At 37.9% G+C, this 20,405-nt stretch overlaps 1 protein-coding gene across 1 annotated transcript in view; it reads right to left on the bottom strand.

Annotated features, from left to right (window-relative positions):
- The window catches only part of LOC134660423 (Krueppel-like factor 3), a 60,292-nt gene that overhangs the window by 36,028 nt on the left and 3,859 nt on the right, over positions 1–20,405 (bottom strand). The window contains exon 3 of the mRNA XM_063516164.1: positions 16,569–16,625. Within this exon, the coding sequence (XP_063372234.1) occupies positions 16,569–16,625 (57 nt within the window). The remainder of the gene's footprint in view (positions 1–16,568; positions 16,626–20,405) is intronic.

The raw sequence follows: 20,405 nt of genomic DNA, 5'->3' as shown, positions 1-20,405 counted from the left end.
TGGCCGAAACCGAAACCGAATCTTCGGTCGGATACTAATGGCTCCTCTACACGATGGGCCAACGCCGGCCACTCCATAGGGACGCATTTATGCGTTAGAGGGAGCAAGTGATATTGCTATCTCATTCTACCGCATGGAGTGGCCGGCGTTGGCCCATCGTGTAGAGGAGTCATAATATTTCTATGTTAATGTCATAGCTGTTGGATCTACAAATAAAATAAATAAATAAATAAATAACAATCTTATAAAAGTAAAGTAAATCTTATAAGAGATAGTATTATGGAACTCACTTTTCATTTTAACCCATAGTGTAAATTTCATTCGATAGCGTGATGTGCATTCGCGTTTGAGTTATGTCTATTTTTGTATGGGATTTTAAACAGCGCGCCAAGCGGGACGTTCTGGAAACTCAAAATACCATACAAAATGACACTCAACACAAACGCATACGTCACGTCACGCTATCGAATGAAAACACTAAAATAATATAGACTAGATTACATATAGGTTGTTTTAGTATGTTGTAGGACTTGTAGGTAATGAATGTTATAACGTGTTTTTTAATTTCGTACTAAATAGACGTTCAGACAACGTCGGTACAATAAGCATGGCCCGACGTGCTATTGGTCAGTTTTTTCTCAAATTTATACTTCCAAATCATCCGCTTGAACGAAATATTTATAGGCATCATTGCACTATTGCAAACATAAATACTAAACCATATTAAGAGTCACGTGAACGCGCCGTCAAAAAGGCGTTCCCATACATTAAAAGTTACTCTCTCATTTTAAAACCACAAGCAGAACAAATATGCAAAAGTATACAATACAATACAATTTATTGCACAACCTCAATAAAACATTTACAGAGAGACAAGCAGAATACATGAAGACAGAGGTAAGAACAAGCGGTCTTATCGCTAAAGAGCGATCTCTTCCAGACAACCTTAAACCTTAAAGTATCGTTATTTATGGAATGGGGAGTTAAATATCAGAATGGAAATTGTATAATCCATTTAAAACCAAATTTCAATATCATAAAATATGGAAAAGAATTGTACTTGCAGACTAAAATGCTCTAATGCAGAAACGTATCATTTTCTGCATACTTTTTAGAACTACAATGACCCTATTTCAGAGCATGAGAAATGAAAATGATATTTCTGTTCCGCCCATGATGCCGGCGGCAGGCGTGTCTCACTCCGCGATTTCATCGCTTTGCTACAGGTAGCTAAAAGTACATCCATGTGGCCCCAATTTTGGGGAAAGCCATAAGCCGCGCGTGGCGCTGTCGCCACCCAGCGGCCATATCTGTGCTGATCGTAACAGACGCGTTTTATTAGAGAGTGAGTCTTCTGTACTTAGTACTATTATTTATTCTGTGCCGGCGGTCAATGACACTATGCGAGCGAAACAGCAATACAATTATGCGCGTGCGAAAGAGATAGAAACAGGCGGGTCAGTATACCAAATTACTCGTGATAAGCGTTCTTTAGAAACGAAAACTAGTAACAGACTTAGATAAATATTCCTTGAATGCGAGTGTAGGGTATTAGACTGTATTTAAAATAAATTATTTAACATCATGCATGAAATAAAGCACCAGAAGATTAATATAGAAACGTACACAGCAGTTATTTTTAGACACAATTTCTATTTTAAAACCCGTATAAAACTATAAAGAGTAGGTAATTTGATTGTGACGTCACATGCTAGTGTTTCATATAAATTCCATTCCATAGTTGCAAAATCGTTTTGACAGTTTGTTATTCGAAATGATTATTTATTTATTAGGTATATTTGATTATTGATGAGGAAATGGATATTCCGATGTATGTACTTCTTTTGTTATGTTTTTTTTTGACATTTAGATTTTATTCTAGAAATTCTGGAGCAGTATTTTTTATACATTATTTTTTATGTTTGACGATCTTTTTGTGAAATTTTATCTGTCTAATAATCCAATATTATTATGGAATAATATTAACATTAATAAATTGCTCTGATAATTGGCCGAAGCGTAGCGAAGGTCTACGTTTTGACTCGGGCATTTTGCTTTTGTATGGTCGGATGTTCTCCTCTACAGGTCGCAATTCTTAACCGATTTTCGTGAAATTTTGTGACCGAATTCTATGACTAAATAATTTTTTTTTTGTTATCCGGTTTTTGGAAATTTTTCAAAATGGCGGAGTCGTGATAGCTCCCGCCTAAACAAATAGTCGTATCGGTATCATAAGAGTTTTTTTCTTTTTGCGATATGTTTATAGATTAAATGGCCAAAAATTCAGAAAATTTGTATCGCTGGTTTTGACGGTATTTAGATATTTAGTTTTTACTTGAGAATGAGTAGCTAAATTTCGTCAGCTTTAGTAAGAACTATAATGGCGTATTTTGAAACGTTCGCTTTTTTGTTTGCATCGGCAGGTCCCTGGTTCCATCCCCAGTAATTGTATACTGCTACATAACTTTTTGTATTTTTTTATACTTAAATTTCGTAGTTGTTTTTTATTTTATTTTTTATTTTGAAAAAATGAAAAATTTCGTATTTTTTATTTATCAAGAGCAGGTTAAGCGTATTCGTTTGATTTTTGTTTGTAGCTTTATGTAGTTTTTAATTTTTTGTTTATATTACATGTACTATACCTATATTTAAATAAATATTTTTGCCATACATTTATTCAGTTTTAAGCTCTGCTCGCGAGGTCTACAGCTCACAGAGCCACTAGTTAGATTAAGATAATATGTACCTATGTAATACCTAATTACTATTCATAAGTGCTTGTATAAAGTATATCTATTTTGAATTAAATTTACCTAATTGAATTGAAAAAAGGAATTGATTTGATTAGTAGTCAAATACCCTATTCATGTCAAATTTCATAATGAGAGTGTAGCGGCGATTGTATGGCGGGGACTATAGTTCGTTTTTTTTAGCATTAGAAAAAAGGTAAACAATCTTGATGTGTCTTTTAATTGAAAAACATGTTTTAAAAATAAGTCACGGCAAATATGTAACAATTATGAATCTAATACGATCATTTATATTCTTCTGCTTTCATAAGTATAAGTTGCTGATTTTTAAAAAGCGTCTCTCAATTATAAGACATGTCAAGATCGCTTACCTTCTTTCTAATGCTAAAAAAACGAACTATAGGTCGCGTGACTTGCGTGTGACTCTTAACTTAAACACTGAAATGGAACTGGACATAATTACATTAATCGATTACCTTTTTCGGTGTTTAAGGGTAAGTATTACTAGTATTAGTAAAACTAAACCACTTAATATTGCAATTATAATGATTCGTTAATTCAGGGTTCAGTCAGCAACGAAATAAGACGAAACTCAGCATTTTTAGGGTTCCGTAGCCAAATGGCAAAAAACGGAACCCTTATGGATTCGTCATGTCTGTCTGTCTGTCTGTCTGTCTGTCCGTCCGTCCGTATGTCACAGCCACTTTATTCCGAAACTATAAAAACTATACTGTTGAAACTTGGTAAGTAGATGTATTCTGTGAACCGCATTAAGATTTTCATACAAAAATAGAAAAATAAAACCAATAAATTTTGGGGGTTCCCCATACTTAGAACTGACTCTCAAAAAAATTTTTTTCATCAAACCCATACGTGTGGCCCCGCCTGTTGTTTACCTCTGTCTTCATGTATTATTTGTGTTTCCATGTACATTTATTCTGAGGTTGTGCAATAAAGAGGATTTGTATTGTATTGTATTGTATTGTGTGGGGTATCTATGGATAGGTCTTCAAAAATGATATTGAGGTTTCTAATATAATTTTTTTCTAAACTGAATAGTTTGCGCGAGAGACACTCCCAAAGTGGTAAAATGTGTCCCCCCCCCCCCGTAACTTCTAAAATAAGAGATAAAAAATATTTGAACAACAAGAGATCAAAGTTTGATATTTCTTCGAGTGCTTATTTTGAGTCCCGTGCAAGCGAAAGATCCTATACTATTCACGAGCGTAGCGAGTGAATCTAATTTAGAATCTTGAGCGTAGTAAGGGACTCGAAAGCGCACGAGATGTAAATAACTTTGATCTCGTGTAGTTCACAAAACTTTTCACCTCAGCAGTGAGAACATATTAGAGAACCCGAAAAATGTATTCCTTCTTCATCACTTACCTATTCACTCATGTTTTCTTAAGATATACCAACAATTAAGTTTTCACCTCAGCAGCTCGAACAGGGGTACTTTGCTACTTAAAAACAGTGAGCAAAATCACATTTTGCTCACTGAGTGAGCAAAATCGCATTTTGCTCATTTTGTCTCACTCAGTGAGCAAAATGCGATTTTGCTCACTGTTTTTAAGTAACAAAGTACCCTTGTTCGAGCTGCTGAGGTGAAAAATATATGATGTACATTACCATGCAAACTTCCACCGAAAATTGGTTTGAGCGAGATCTAGTATATAGTTTTTTTTTTAATACGTCAAAATCCCCTAAATACGGAACCCTTCATGGGCGAGTCCGACTCGCACTTGGCCGCTTTTTTTAGTTGAATGAATATCGGAAGAGTGTCGTATGAATAGCCAAATAGTTGAAAGATATTAGTTATCAGAATCGCATTCATTCGACTTAGAGTAAGATTGCAGCGCGGTTGCAATCACTCGACTTATTTATCGTAAGATAGCAGCTCTTTCGACTCTTTGGTCGAGAACCGCGTGACGGGTTGTCAAATTTAGAGTGACTGAAGATAAAAGCTTTATCTGACAATTCTGAATTTCTGACACATATCACTGACAGCTATCCCTTATCCGTAACCCGCCCGCAGCTTTGAAATTACCCAATACACAGTTCCGCTTAAAAAAAAAGTAGTGATTGGTCAATAAAAGTTTTGATTGGCTCAAATAAAAGTCTATAAATGTCAAACTCTTGCACGGTATCACTCATCATCTTCCTCGCGTTGTCCCGGCATTTTGCCACGGCTCATGGGAGCCTGGGGTCCGCTTGGCAACTAATCCCGGTAATTGGCGTGGGCACTAGTTTTTAAGTACTGAACGGATTTTCATGCGGTTTTCACCTATCCATAGAGTGATTCTTTAGAAAGGTCTGTGTATAATTTTAGTATGCGATTTAGGCGGATTACAAATTGAAATCATGTACGGGTTACGGACTACGGTCTTAAACCCGACTCACGCTTGCCGTTTCCGTATTAGTATACAAGCCGCTAATCGCAGCTATTTGCGCTTGCACAACCAGCCGTCATTATACTCCTTAATGTAATCAATAAGTGCTTAATCCGTTCATCGGAAGCGTCAAGAACGAATTGTTTTTCACCATGAAAAAAGTGCCTAGGGCTGGGATCGAACCAGCGTCCTTTGGATTCGCGACAGGTACCTAAACCACTACTGTGCCAACCGGGTCACGGGTCACGGCGGCCCTAAGTCGAATTTTCTCAAATAGATAGGTATACCTACAAGATGTAAGAAAAATAATGGCGATCCGTGTAAAGGAATTTTCGTATCAGTTCTAGTTAGGAAAAAGTAGACACAAAAAAAAATTGACGCGAGAAATTTTTGGACGGTTGGCCAAGAAGGACGACCTGGGGCCCGTATCTCAAAAGCTTGCAACTTGTAATACAAGTTTTTGCTAGAAAGGGACTTCCAGTTGTATTACAAGTTACAAGCTTTTGAGATATGGGCCCCCGCCCTATAGAAATAAAACAATTAGCATGCAACTCTAGACGGGTCAATCAACTATTTCTTGTTGTTATTCTGTCCCATCAGCGAGGAGAGACAATAGTACCATAGATTGTTAGAAGAACTGCTGTACCATGTTCTACTAACATGGTCAGTAGATGTCCCATTATGGAAAGGTCTTAATAGTCCGTCAACCAAATCTTGTCAGGAGCAATGTAAAGCAAACTAAAGTAGGGCAACACTCAAAGAGCAGTATTGCGCTAAGAAAAGCAGCAATGTACATCGTACCAAAAGATTTTTTTTTTCCGCTGAGCGCGCCCTGCGTACGTCAATTCAAATTGTCACTCGCGGTTTATTGAAAAAAATTGAAACATGGACGATGGACGGACAATTTAAAAGCGATGTTAAAACAATGTTAATCAAAATGATGAACAAATTTGAAGATATCAAATACAACTACCTATCGTAGTGCTTATATTCTCTTTGTTCCCTATCTATGTCTTCTAAGTTTACTAAAATAAAATCATATCAAAATGCAGATAATTAGATAGTGCATATATTTGTTATTTACAATATAATATGCCACTTGTTAATGTAAATTAGTGTACTGTTCTGGATGAATATGACATACCTGTGTATTTTTTTTGATTGGCATATATTGTACAATATACATATTAAAAATAAAACAACTGATATTTCGGTGTTTATTTAATTTAAAGGTAAATAAGATAAGGGTCACTTTTCGACTTGGTTGCGTTGTACACGTACATAAACCGCCATAGGTAAGTATTGTCTGAAGAGATACTACCTACTACGAACGCCTTATATTGGGCAAGATTTAATCCTGCAACAAACATGTATGGATTAGGTAGATATTGCGAAAGAACGGCGATATAATCAAGGCTCTTAATACTGTTTAAAAGGTTTACCTTTGTAAATAGTCACAACTGATTGCTGAAAATATTAGACATGTGGGCCTATGGACGGTTTCCAGGACACAATTTATGGTCTTGTTGGATAGATTTAGGCATACGTTTTAATTTTATTTATGCCTTTTAACCCTAAAACAAAAAAAACTGAACATAATCTTAAAAGTTCGAAAGAGTTCTTCCAGTACTTGTTTGTTTGTTTCAGTAATGTTTACCATCAACGAGCATGATTTTACATTGTAGGCCCCTTAGCTTTGCTTATTCTTATTTAATGTATTGGTATTTAATGGTGACAGCAGAAATATCTCTTGAAACAGAAACGATTCAGAATGAAAACAAATAAGGTGACGGCTGTCATTCACGATCCACATTCCACAGATAAAACACAGATGACACGCGTTTTGGAATTATTTGAACACAGTGTTGCTAACCCGCGATTTTTCAAATTTGCCGCCTTTTACTACTGACAAGATTTGGTTGACGGACTTTAACTACCATAAAATGCAAGTTTGAATCATTTAAATACAAAAAACCTAGAATTTTAAGAGCGACACAGGCATAGACTAGGAATCCTCTAGACGGAGTTTAGAGCAATTATTTCATGAAGCCGATGCTGCCAAAAATACGGAGGTGCGGGGGGACGAGGTGAGCGAATCCCGTGCCGTGATTGGTCCGTTCAAAGACACGGACCAATCACGGCACGGGATTCTGACACTTTGACTCGAAGATGGAGTAAAACTACCGTATATAGTGGCAGAGGGGGTAGCGTTACTAGTGCTCAGTCTAGAGGATGTCTTGTCTGTGGACACAGGAGACCGTACTCGTAACCATAGCAACGTGCGACAAGAAAAAGTTGATGAACCCAGATAATTACTGGCTAAGTAAGAGACGAATTCAATCGATCGGTCAAATGCCGCAATTTCAAATCGCATTCGATTATCGGTGACGTTTGGAGAGGCCATAAACCGCGAGACCTAACACATCACGTTGACCTTACAAGCCTTTTTTATTACTCTTAAGATTAATTACAGAACAGGTGCACTGAATATCCTACACATACACTTGGAGACCTTATACATCTCTAAGTTTTAGTTTTAATTTTATTTTTATTTTATTTGTACATACTTATATTTTTAATGATTCCGACACTTAGAGACCTATACATCTCTAAGTCAATATAGGGCATTTAGCTTGGTAATTATGTGAAGATTTACCGTTTTTTTATGTAACATACAAGAACAAAATGTTGTGTCTCACAGTTATACGTTTTTACAATTTAAATATTAATATGGCCCGGCAGCTTGAATATGTCATGCTCGCTTAAAAGTCTTTGCTTACGGTGGCGTTGTTGATCGGGTCGCCACTTTCCCGAATGAAGGTTGAGAGAGGCGATGGCTGAGATACGCGTCATACTCGTGAACGGGTGCTGTTTGTGGAGACTGGTCTATTTAAGCTAACACGAGCTATTATATTTAGTTACTCTATTTTTGAGGATAATTACATGGACACAGACACACATCATTCGGTTCTCGTATGCTATTTTATTTTTATTGTCATTTTCTTACTTAATGAATGTTTTAATTAGGTATACAGGATTTTGACTCTTGGAGACCCTATACATCTCTAAGGATAATTTGATTAACTACTATATATTTGTAATCTTTTAGTTATGATGACACTTAGAGACATTTACATCTCTAAATAATTTTAGATTATAGTTTTGTATCTTTGTGTTCTTTTTTTCAATACTATTGTTATAGCGTTTTTTTTTTTGTAATTCGACATTTAGAGACTTTATACATCTCTGTGTAATACTTTAGTTTGATTTTATATTTGCGGCTTAGAAAGTTGTATTTTATAATTGTAGATGTGTTTTTTTTTTTTTGCTGTATGTAAATTCCATGTTGACGTGTAAAAGTGCCCTTGTGGCCTATTTGCTGAATAAATGTTGATGTTTGATGTTTGATGTTTGATCCGTAGAACAACTACGTTAAAAAACGTACGTTAAATTAAAATACTACTTCCTGTTAAAGATCATCATAATTATGAATTAAAATCGCTTATTATTGCATAAATGATCCATAATTATGATGATTTGTTTTAATAAACGCTTGAAAATGCAACAATGGATGACATTATGCCACATGTGTGCAAAAACTTTTATGGTTTAGCAAAGGTGTAGGGTACTATAAAATATTCTAAATACATATTTATGATGTCGTATACGTTTAAAATAACTTCCCCCCGCAACTTTGTCTGCCTCCTTTTTTATTAATCTGTCTCTATCAATTAACCATGTAAATTTACCATGAGTGATTTAGCGAGAGATTATTAATTCGTATTTACACATTTTTTCATACGTATAACTGAGTTTCTTCATACGGGCCTCTAAAAAGTAATAAATGCAGACAATTTGCAGCGTATATGGTAGTAGGAATAAATGCAGTAAAAACTATAGTCTTACACCGTGACGGGGCCGGTCACGCGCAATAATATGTATGCGTTCAGGTCATTTGTAAGACTACGACAAAACTTGTATAGGACTAGTTTCTGCCCGCGACTTTGCCTGAGTGAGATGATGATGTTTATTTATTAAACCTACCTATCCTATGTCCTGTCTCGGGTCTCAAACTATCTCCATATTGCATAGCAAAATTCATCTAAATCGGTTCAGCGTTTCAATGACGACGTAGGTATTTACATATAATTTTAATTTTTAACAAGCAGATACGACTGCGTACGATGCTATTAAGCTTAGAATAAATTTAAAAGTGGAAAAATTACTGTCTTGGGTGAGACTTTCTGGCTATGGATGAGGTCTTGGTGGCTTCAGATGGCAGAGCGCTGGAAAATGGGCCCGATTCGGATTTAGTAATAGACATCGCCAAGATACGATAACGATATGTTTAAGACCTAACCTGTCAAATTTGACACGTTAGGTTAGATACACAGATACTCTTGAACGATTTCCACAAGATATTACTTAGAGATCTAATTCGCATCTAATAGATATCTAACACGATCTATCGTAAAAGTAACATTGGTTGCCCGAATTGCGCTGCAAAAGAGAACTAGTTGAAATTTAAACTATAACGTATCTAGAATGGATCTAGTACGTCTCTTGTGAATATCTTGAAGTTCGAATACGGCAGTATATATCCAGAGGCCGTGAGTTCGAGTCTCACCCAAGACAGTAATTATTCCACTTTTAAATGTATTTACATACATATATACGACGAATATTGATGACGGATGTAGTTAGGTACAAGGGGTGTTTTTCAACGACGATTCGACTCGGGTTACACAGGTCGTGGTCGAAAATAAATGTAACATAATAAATTAGCGATAGACCCGACATATAACGCGAAATTTTTAAATGTTATATTTAAACTAAATAAAAGGTCTGGGTTCTTCCTGATGCAAAGGTCGCGGTTCAACGTGGGAACGCAGCGAGCGTAAATGGGCACTTTTGCATCGGAGGGGTCGCGGAACGATTTTTTCGGCTGAACTGAGTAATTTGTGTTTTACTCGTATTTTAGTTTATTTTTTAAGATTTCTTTTGTCATTAGTTAATTTAGATCGTACATTTTTTTTAAAGTTACTTTTATTGATGTGTAAATTAACTAAAATCGCATGATACCTACTATGCTTTCAAAGCCTAATTGGACCATTTTCCGTGGATCGTGTAACCTAAAAACGACTTGCGAACGTGTTCGTGTGTGGCCTTAGCGTATACAACATAGTTACTTGATGTTGGTTCGGTGCTAGTTCTAGCGGGATACTTCGAAACTGTCATCAGGGCCGGTTCTAGGCTAGAGCGAGTGGAGCGGCCGCTCTAGGCGCCAACTCATAGGGGGGCGCCAAAATGGCAAATACTGTGAAAACAAACATTATGAAAAAATAGTAAGAAGTATCGGTAGACGTTCATAGTTTTTCTAGGTACCTACTTTTATAATCATTTATTTACAAACAAGATATATACAGTGTATTACTAAAAGAAATTAAAAACTAGCTTAAATCTAAAATACTACTACTACTACTACTTTAATTCCGCTATTATTCCGTGATGATGGGCGCTGAAATTTTTTTTGACACCTAAGTGGGCGGTGGCCCAAAAAAGTTTGGGAACCTATGATTTATGCTATCAATCAATCAGGTTTATTTTTAGGATCAAATGCCTAATGGGACCAATGGGTTTCATTAAAGCAATACAAAAGTCAGAAATGATAGTCAAAGTCCGACAGTCGTACTTCACTCGAGAAACGCCCCTAATAAATCGCTATGTGAACGTGACGTCAAGGTCACTCAGGTCGCATCGTGAAGTATGAACAAAACAAGAAAATTGCATTTTTGTCGGTGAAATATTGCGTTTATGTATATAGTTGCTTTACTTACAATCTTTTTTTGGATAAAATGTGAGGAATCGAATGGTATCCTTACTTATTTCGTTTTTGAAAGTTAAAAAAAAAACTTAAATTTTGAAACTTTCAGGTGCTGTATTTTTGTATTATTTCCATATATTTTTTTAATATCCACAATATTGTGATAAATTGCTCATTTGCTATCTATTTTACTAGATTTTGTTATAAAATTCAACATGTGTCATCATCCCTATTGTAACACTTTGGGGTTTCACTTTGGGGGTTCAGTCAGACTTGTATAGTTATTCTAGTGTGTTTATCCGCTTAAAGTGGAGCCTGGCCACAATTGTCTCGCAACTGTGGTTGCGCAACCGTGCCGCGCCACGCCCGCCGAGATATTTGTGCCATCTTCCCTTCTATGCAGGCGGTGCATTTTGAGAACTTGGAGCATTTGGTAACTGGAGAAGCTTTATACGTGTTATAACAAAATAAATAATTCTCAGAAAATATTTTTTTCTCATACACGAAGAAATTCAAAGGTGTATGTGAAGTCCCCAATCCGCATTGGGCCAGCGTGGGGACTATAGCCCAAGCCTTCTTGCGAGTGAGAGGAGGCCTGTGCCCAGCAGTGGGACGTATATAGGCTGATTTTTTTTCTTTCTTAGAGGGGCGCCATAAGCCTTCAGTAAGAAGTGCATATCCTTGGAAAAATTCGACCTGCGCCGTTGTGGCCCGGTGGCCGAGTGGCAACAGGCACCTGCCGCGATAGCAGGGACGCTGGTGCGATTCCAGCCTGGGGCACTGGAGGACTGGGTCATTTTTAGGGTTCCGTACCCAAAGGGTAAAAACGGGACCCTATTACTAAGACTCCGCTGTCCGTCCGTCCGTCCGTCCGTCCGTCCGTCCGTCCGTCCGTCCGTCCGTCCGTCTGTCACCAGGCTGTATCTCACGAACCGTGATAGCTAGACAGTTGAAATTTTCACAGATGATGTATTTCTGTTGCCGCTATAACAACAAATACTAAAAACAGAATAAAATAAAGATTTAAGTGGGGCTCCCATACAACAAACGTGATTTTTGACCGAAGTTAAGCAACGTCGGGCGGGGTCAGTACTTGGATGGGTGACCGTTTTTTTGCTTGTTTCGCTCTATTTTTTGTTGATGGTGCGGAACCCTCCATGCGCGAGTCCAACTCGCACTTGGCCGGTTTTTTGTACAAAGCAGTCTGCCGATTTTTGCACGGCACGTCAAATGTATGGCTATTTGTACGGAACGAACAATAGATAGGAAGATCTCTCTACGTATCGCTCGGATATACAGGAGCGATAGCAAAAAATCTCAATTTAGATTTTTGTAAGAGTCTCGCAAAGTTTGGCTAGGTTGTTTCCCAAAAAGTTTTAAGTCATAATGTATAGTTTGCCCGCATTTTCGTTAGTCATAATACTCATAATTCATTTGGTTCAGAAACGCGTCACTTTAGGATTGCCATAAATCAAGCCTAACCTAACCTATCTATAAGATAACCTTACGAAAATCCTGAAACTTTAACGGTTTCAGTTTTATGACTAATTATAATATGACAAACAATACATTATGACTTAAAACTTTATGGGAAACAAAGGGACCCCGTTTGGCTGACATAAACGTAAAATTCCTATAAAAATATGTACCTAGTTTATAGTGTAATTTCCACACTTTGGCGTCACAATATTTTTTTTTTAGCTTAGCATTAACTTATTATATGGTCTCCGACGGTAGTAAAAGTAAGTGCACCTAGTAATAAAGTAAACATAGTGTAGTAGTAGGTATAGTAAACATAGTAATGCATAACTGCATACTTGCATAGTTGCATGCCTAGGCGTGGTTGTTACGATGAGCGTCGCAATTAAAACCACTAGCCGATCCCATACCCATACAAACAGAGTATAATAATGTAGTCCATTTCATCATACGTATATGTGACGTTATCTATGAAAAGGGACCTTATTGTCGATGGCGCTTACGCGATTATTAAAGATGCGCCGATATAAATACAATGCCGTGCGACGCTGTGCGGCGTAAGCGCCATCGACAATAAGGTCCCTTTTCATAGATAATGCCCCATATACAAGCACAGATGACAAGTGATAACTTTTTGACGAGCGGTCGATAAAACCACTAGCCGATACCATATTATGCACCCAAACCCAGAGTAGGTATATAATAATGTAGTCCATCTTCATCATACGTATACAGGATGGAACATTTCTTTTCTAGAGACTGAGCTGAAAGGATAGTGTTATCTAAGTGATCTACAATCGAGTTATTATAATCGTAAAGCTGGATTAAATTGTAAAATAAAATCATTAAAATGTTTTTTTAATAAAGTTATTTACATTTTAAATTGACGCATGTCATGTCATTCATAGGATCTACTTGCTAGGGTTGAAACAGAGATTATTGCACTAATGTTTAACAAACTGTCTTTCAAAAACGGTTAGAATGATTAACGTGATTTAATAAGTGAAAAATAAAGTATGTAGCCAAAACAATTCCCCGTTTGCATAGAAGCCCTTCGTTCTGTTCCACCCGATATTTATTTATTTAGAAATTTAAATCAGGCAACAAGGCCCATAGTTATTACAAATACCTTACAGAAACATACATATGTATTTTATAAACTTAAAACTAAACACTAGTTACACTAGTTAGATATACAAGAACAAATGACAAGTGATAAACACTTTGATGAGCGCTCGAAAGCTTAACCTAGTTGAATTAATATACTAGTATTAATAGCAATTTCGAAACTGGTCCAATTAATCTTTGGCTACTTATACAATCCAGCCATCTCCTTATAGGGGGGCAATCAGTCGCTATTCATCAAAATCTAGCTAGGTCTAGCTGGGGGCTTCATTCTAGAAACTAGTAACTACGTAGGGACAGAACAAACCCTAGACCCTAGATATAGACTAATTTGAAAACTGGTTTAAAACTTTTGAACAAATTTTCTGTTGAGTTACAAAATTAACACGTTTTCTTAAGTTAGCTGAAAGAGATCCCTTATAGGGATAAGTTCGCCTTTGTAGGTACCTAAATTTATGTGAATTTCATGTAAACCTGTTTCTGTACAATAAAGTGATTTAGTACTACTACTACTCGGAGAATGTTTTTTTAGAACATATGTGACGTTATCAATGAAAAGGGACCTTATTGTCGATGGCGCTTACGCCATTATTAACGATGCGCCGATATAAATACAATGCTGCGCGACGCTGTGCGGCGTAAGCGCCATCGACAATAAGGTCCCTTTTCATAGATAATGCCCCATATACTGTGAATTGAGCTTAAACTTTTAATTTTTGTCAAAGTGACTTACACCCTAACTCAGTAGCTTTGGTCGCATTCTGCATTGATAAAAAAATTGAGTTGGTCGTTTTCTGCATATAACTACGGTCATTTATCCTACTCCATTACCCATTACCCAATCTTATGGAAATATGACGAATACAATTCCAAAAATAAATTTTACCACCTTGTGCACAATCCAATCTTTACAGTCCCCATCAGATTTATCCGAGCGGCCAAGGTGCTCACAAATATCTAACCAACCCTCTTTTGTCAAGGCGCTTTAAAGTGCATGTGCTTTTCATTTCTCATGCTCTGAAAGGGGGTCATTGTTGTTCTAAAAGGTGTGCGGAAAATAATACGTTTCTGCACTAGAGCATTTTACGTTCCAAGTACGATTTTATGAATTTTTCGCTCTCACTGCGTTCGAACACCAAACAACCTCAGCAGAAATGAGTGCATTTCATCCCTTGGTTAACAATCTACTATTTTTTAAGCACCTCGGCAGCTATAGGTTATCTCATGGCGACTCGACTGTACTCGATTCAACTTTATTGCGTACTTTCAAACCTCACTGTCTCATTGTACCACACTTCGTCATATAAGGGCACAGTCTAACGATACGATAAGTGACAAATCAATAGTTCAATTACCAGATATCGATCGGTTTATATAAGTATTCAAATGTACAGAATTGGGGCGCGTTGACTACAGTCTGTCACATGGAATCGGGTTTACGCCATAGAGAACTATAAGTAAAGAAAGAGTGGTAACTCCATACATCAGTATTCTTACAAAAACGCGAGGTTTTTCTTAGTCGACATCTAACGGCAAGTAGTGGATCTATCAGTACCGCTACTTGACACCAGATATCACAAGTGTCGCTACTGACGAAAAATGTACTACTAAAACAATTTACAACTAATATTATAAGCAGCAGAAGTTGAAAATAGACTTCCGGTGCATCCGGTTATAAAATTAGCTGAAAATTGTTGAGCATTAAAGTTTTTCTTTGCCGCGACATCTATTGTCGACTAGCAGAACTGATAATGTCCGCTACTTGACGCTAGATGTCGACTACGAAATAACTCGCGTTTTGGTACTTTTGGTAAGAAAACTGATGTATGGAGTTACCACTCTTTCATTACTTATATTTCTCTATGGTCACATGGAATCGGGTTTACGCCTACTTTGCATACAATTTCTGTGAATTTGCGCGGTGACGAAACTTATCTCATCATCGGATCAATTGCACAAACGTGCATTCTGCGCATTTGAATACGTCAATAAACCTTTGGTTGGCAAAAGTGGCCCACCATGTTACCCACGTTGGTGGGGGAACTAAAATCGATGGTAACAAAATTTTCGTGGACTCTTTTCATATTTCACCTGGATATATAACTCGATACATTACATACATACATACATATAATCACGCATATTTCCCGGAGGGGTAGGCAGAGACCACGGACTTCCACTTGCTAATACGATCCTGACATACATCTTTCACTTGCGTTACTTTCATAACATTCCTATACTGGATGGATTATACCTCGAAATATTACTTATATGGTTATTTTTCATCAATTTATAAACCGTAAAATCAAGAGGATAACGGACGAGCGCTTCTCTAACAAATGTAGTCCCCATTTTAGATATTGGCATGGGAAATTATTTAATCAATTTCTCTTCCCGCTTTTTCAGGTCAGAAATGCACGAAAATAGTGATTTCACTAAATATAGTGTGACATTACCTACCCACCATTCTCCACAGAGGACAATACCTGTTTCCCCTAAGGAAGCAGGTACCCCTTTTTTCCCCCTTCAACCTATGCATTTGGTAGAGATAGCTCTAGCTTAGTGGTTCCTAACCTTTTCAGTCCGGTCACCCCTATGACTAACTAGGGAACCTGATTTTACCCCTCCTCCCAATGGTAATAAAAAATAAAACGTGTACGTTTGTTGTATTGTTAAATTAGGTTAGCTTATTACCCCAGTAAAATACCAGTTTTACCCCCACGGGAGCAATTACCCCCAGGTTAGGAACCACTACTCTAGCTGGTCTAGCCCGTTTGGGACCCACGGAGCACTATCGATGGTGCAGGCCGGGGTTCAGGCAGACCGAAAAGCAGATGGCGGGACGACTTGGACGCATTTTATCCAGATTGGCGGGAAAGTACAAACGACAGGGTTGAGTGGAGGAACGGAGGGCAGGCCTTTGAGGGCAGGACACTAAACCGGGCTAAAAAAAGCTTAAAAATATCCTAAAATAGTTTTTTAGTTAAAGTGTGACATTACCTCCATGGTAGTGGGCAGCACGGCGTCTTCACGACGCCCCGCGCCCTCCCGCTCATCCTAAAACAACAGGAATTTTTTTGAGAAAGAAAGGAAAAAAAAATAGGGCACAATAGACACAATACAGAAGTAAAAACATATAGGTAACAAAAAAGAAAAGTTCACAAAACAGTAAGTTTGACATCATTTTATATAATTATTTGCAGTTGAGGGCAAAAAAGGAGCGTATTCTTATCTTAAAGGCCGGCAACGCACTTACAACCTCGCTATTTTTGCAAGTGTCCATGGGGGGCGGCAATCGCTTACCATCAGGCGATTCGTACGCTCGTTTGCCGCCTATACCTATCATAAAAAAAGTGTCGCTTTCCGAGAGAAAATGCATGTGTTACTGTTCAAAACACTCGAATATAGATACTTAAAGGGATTATTCAATGTGACAGAACTGTCAGATAAGTGTCAGACATATGGTCCGTTTTTGAAAGTCAAAAATGCACTGGGAGCTTCGTCTATATTATCGTCTATACTCGTAGCAGGTGTCACCAATTAGTTTCTTCAGGGGTCCGGTTCTTAAAATAAAATTACTATCGCGGTCCGTTTCTACTTGATTTTATTAAATAAGCAAAAAAATATGGGTCGGCGGTCCGGATCCGAACCGCGGTCCGCCATTTGGTGACCCCTGGTCCATAGACTCTGTACTCCGTCGCTGGAGATCAGTTAACGCCAATATCATACACTTGCGTATTTACACTTGTTTGACACTGACATATCCGATCCATATCGTTTCTATATCTAATATTTGACGTATCTTAAAGTTCTAATTTGGCTGTTCGTCTATGGACTCTATATATACTCCTTCGCTGAAGATCAGTTTACGCCAATATGCCCAATATGGTTACGGAACCCTAAAAAGCTAGTAAACGGTGATCTATATCGATCTCGATCATTTAGGCTCGTCCTGCGAGGCCGCGGCGTGGGAACCTAGCATTTCGCGCTTTCACTGCGTGTGCGCATTCGGCTAACACGGATGGAGCCCGCTAGACGGTGCATCGTCTCTGTGGCGAGACCCGAATCTGGCATCGGCCGTTGCGCAATTCCTAACTTCAATATCTTAAATGTGAAAGTCACCATTTAAAAAAGAGAATACAAGAAGACTGTGCTTACTGCTTACCACGTACCTAGGGGTTGTCCATAAATTACGTCATCTATTTTTGACGATTTTTGACCGCCGCCCCCCCCCCTAAAATCATCCAAAAATCATGCTTCGAATGACCCCGTTTCCTCCTACGTCATGCTACCATCATCCGATGTCCAGACCCCCCCTCCCCCAATTTGAAATGACGTAATTTATGAATAGCCCCCTACGTAATATGGATTTAGGTATTAATTTTGTACCTTGTCACAGTTACAATAGTATGAGGTCTCTAGCGACTTTCATATTGATTGTCACTGTGACAAGGTACGAAATGGGTCATAAAACTCATAAATTAAAATCTTCGACCGTACAAAACACGGCATTATAGTTTAAGTATAACAATGAATTATAAACATTAAAAATTGTAGAAGTAAATACAAACAGTTATAGTACCTACTGTGGACTATATAAATAGAAATTTCTTTATTTTGCGATAACAATTGATCCAGTCATAAGTCATTTATTAGTCAAACCAATTTACACGTTAACCAGTTTTATTACACGAGTAGTTGGGTTGTTTTACGGTACTGATCGTGATACCCTGTATAATGCTAAGTCTAGTGGAGGTAGTCAACGGCTACAAATGATTTACGCATGATGCCGTTGCAGCCGTTGGTCTAGTTTAGAACGGGAGGCTCAAATTCAAATAATAGATAAGTTTCGTGTGAATTACTTTAATTAAGAGATTTTCCACTAAAAATTAAATAAATGATTATGTAATACAGTTGCCATCAGATATATCGGAGCGGCCAAGGTGCTCACAAATATCTGAACACGCCTCTATTGTCAAGGCGTTAGAGTGCGTGTTCAGATATTGTGCACACCTTGGCCGCTCCGATATATCTGATGGCGACTGTACCTACGGTGCGTTTGTAAGGTAAAGAAATTAACCCCTTAATGCATGTAATAAAAAATATTTGTTTAAATTTGAACTTTAATAGATGTCAATAGAGTTGAATATCATATGCGCGAAATATAAATACGTATGCGGATGCGGTAAGGGGTTAAATAGAGACAATCGTACATGTCATTTCATTTATTTGTTGTAATATCATGTAAGTACCTACATAAAATCAAAAGGTGTTAAATAAGTTCAAAAATAATGTCAGCATTGACTTATATCTCAGGACTGGCCTTACGTGCACTAAAAATGGTACTAGTTCAGCGGTGTCACTCACATATCTGAGCCAATCATGTAGTCTAACGCAACTAGTTGCGACCAATCGCGCGGCCGCGCGCGCGTGATTCGATCTCGTCAACCAAACTAAGTCAGCGTTCGGAAAATTGAGGGTTCGGGTAATCGAGGTTCTACTGTAGGTACCGAGAGACGTTTGGTTGTTTGTCACCAGGTCACCGCCGTGGCATTAATAAAACTATTAACAGAGCGATTAACGATTAACCGCACAAATTAAATCGTAATAGTAGAAAATTCGCTGCAACATTGTAGGTATTTAATAACACAGAGTTAAAAGTCAGGCAGAGGTACAATCGAGACGAAACTGTGGCACACGCTGATTTGCTTTGGTTTCATTCATAGGCGGATCCAGGGAGAGTGGGTCATAACTCAAGACCCCTGCACCCCCTGGGCCCTGGGCTGTGCCTAGAATGTGACCATGCGACCCCCCAAGCGACAAAAAAATAACTAGAATGTGACCCCCTAAATCTGATGGACCCGCCCTTGGTTTCATTGACATTGCACCTTAATCTCGTTTTATCCATTTACCAAAATTCCTAGATCTCTAAGCGGAATAGTCTAAAAATGTCTGAATCCCAGAATGCCTATTTTTAGGGTTCCGTACCTCAAAAGGAAAAAACAGAACCCTTATAGGATCACTCAGGCGTCTGTCTGTCTGTCTGTCTGTCTGCCATCTGACCTTCTAACCCAGGGGGTAAACTAGGACTTATTGGGATTAATCCGGTTTTTTGGCAGATTTTTGGCCGAATCCGAAACATCCGTGGGACACAACTTTTTCTGTACTAAGCAATCCTTCACCTCTGTCTATATTCCAGCTCTGTGGATAACACAACTAAATTATAAGTTTGCGTGTTAAATCGCCATAACTCGTGGCATCCTCGCAGTTTGATCGTGGATAGAACCAACAATTAGTATTACTAATACTATCGTATCGGGGCGTTTGCAGGCAAATTTCGTAACATCCTAGATAATGATACCCAAAATGGCTTGTTAATAACGAACTACATTCTAGAATATATCTACAGAAGTCTGAGTAAAGCTTATAAATCTCGCTCCCTCAGTTGACGGAGCCCCGGGCATCTTAATCTGAAGCACCCTAACGAACCTATCCTATTAATTTAATGTGACTACCGTCAAAACATTGCACAGGAACGATTGGCCGCAGACATACCTATAATAATTTTTAATTGGCAACCAGTCGACAAAGCCCCTCTTCGTGGGGCCTCTATTTTCCACTCTAAGGGACTAAAGGTTACCCAACGAACATATCCAGGTGAAAATAGCGTACGAGCAATTTATGTTATTTAATGCAAAAAGTAGGGTTTTATATGTTTGACCGCTATGTATGTATGTAACACTTAAGCACTTAAACCGGTGAACCAAGTTTTTTCGTTTGAAAGCAGGTTTTCTAACAGTGATTCTAAGACATGTCTTATCATAATTGGTTTATCCG

This window comes from Cydia amplana, chromosome 27 (assembly GCF_948474715.1).
Source record: "Cydia amplana chromosome 27, ilCydAmpl1.1, whole genome shotgun sequence".
NCBI lineage: Eukaryota > Metazoa > Arthropoda > Insecta > Lepidoptera > Tortricidae > Cydia > Cydia amplana.
This window is presented reverse-complemented; position numbering and strand designations above follow the sequence as displayed.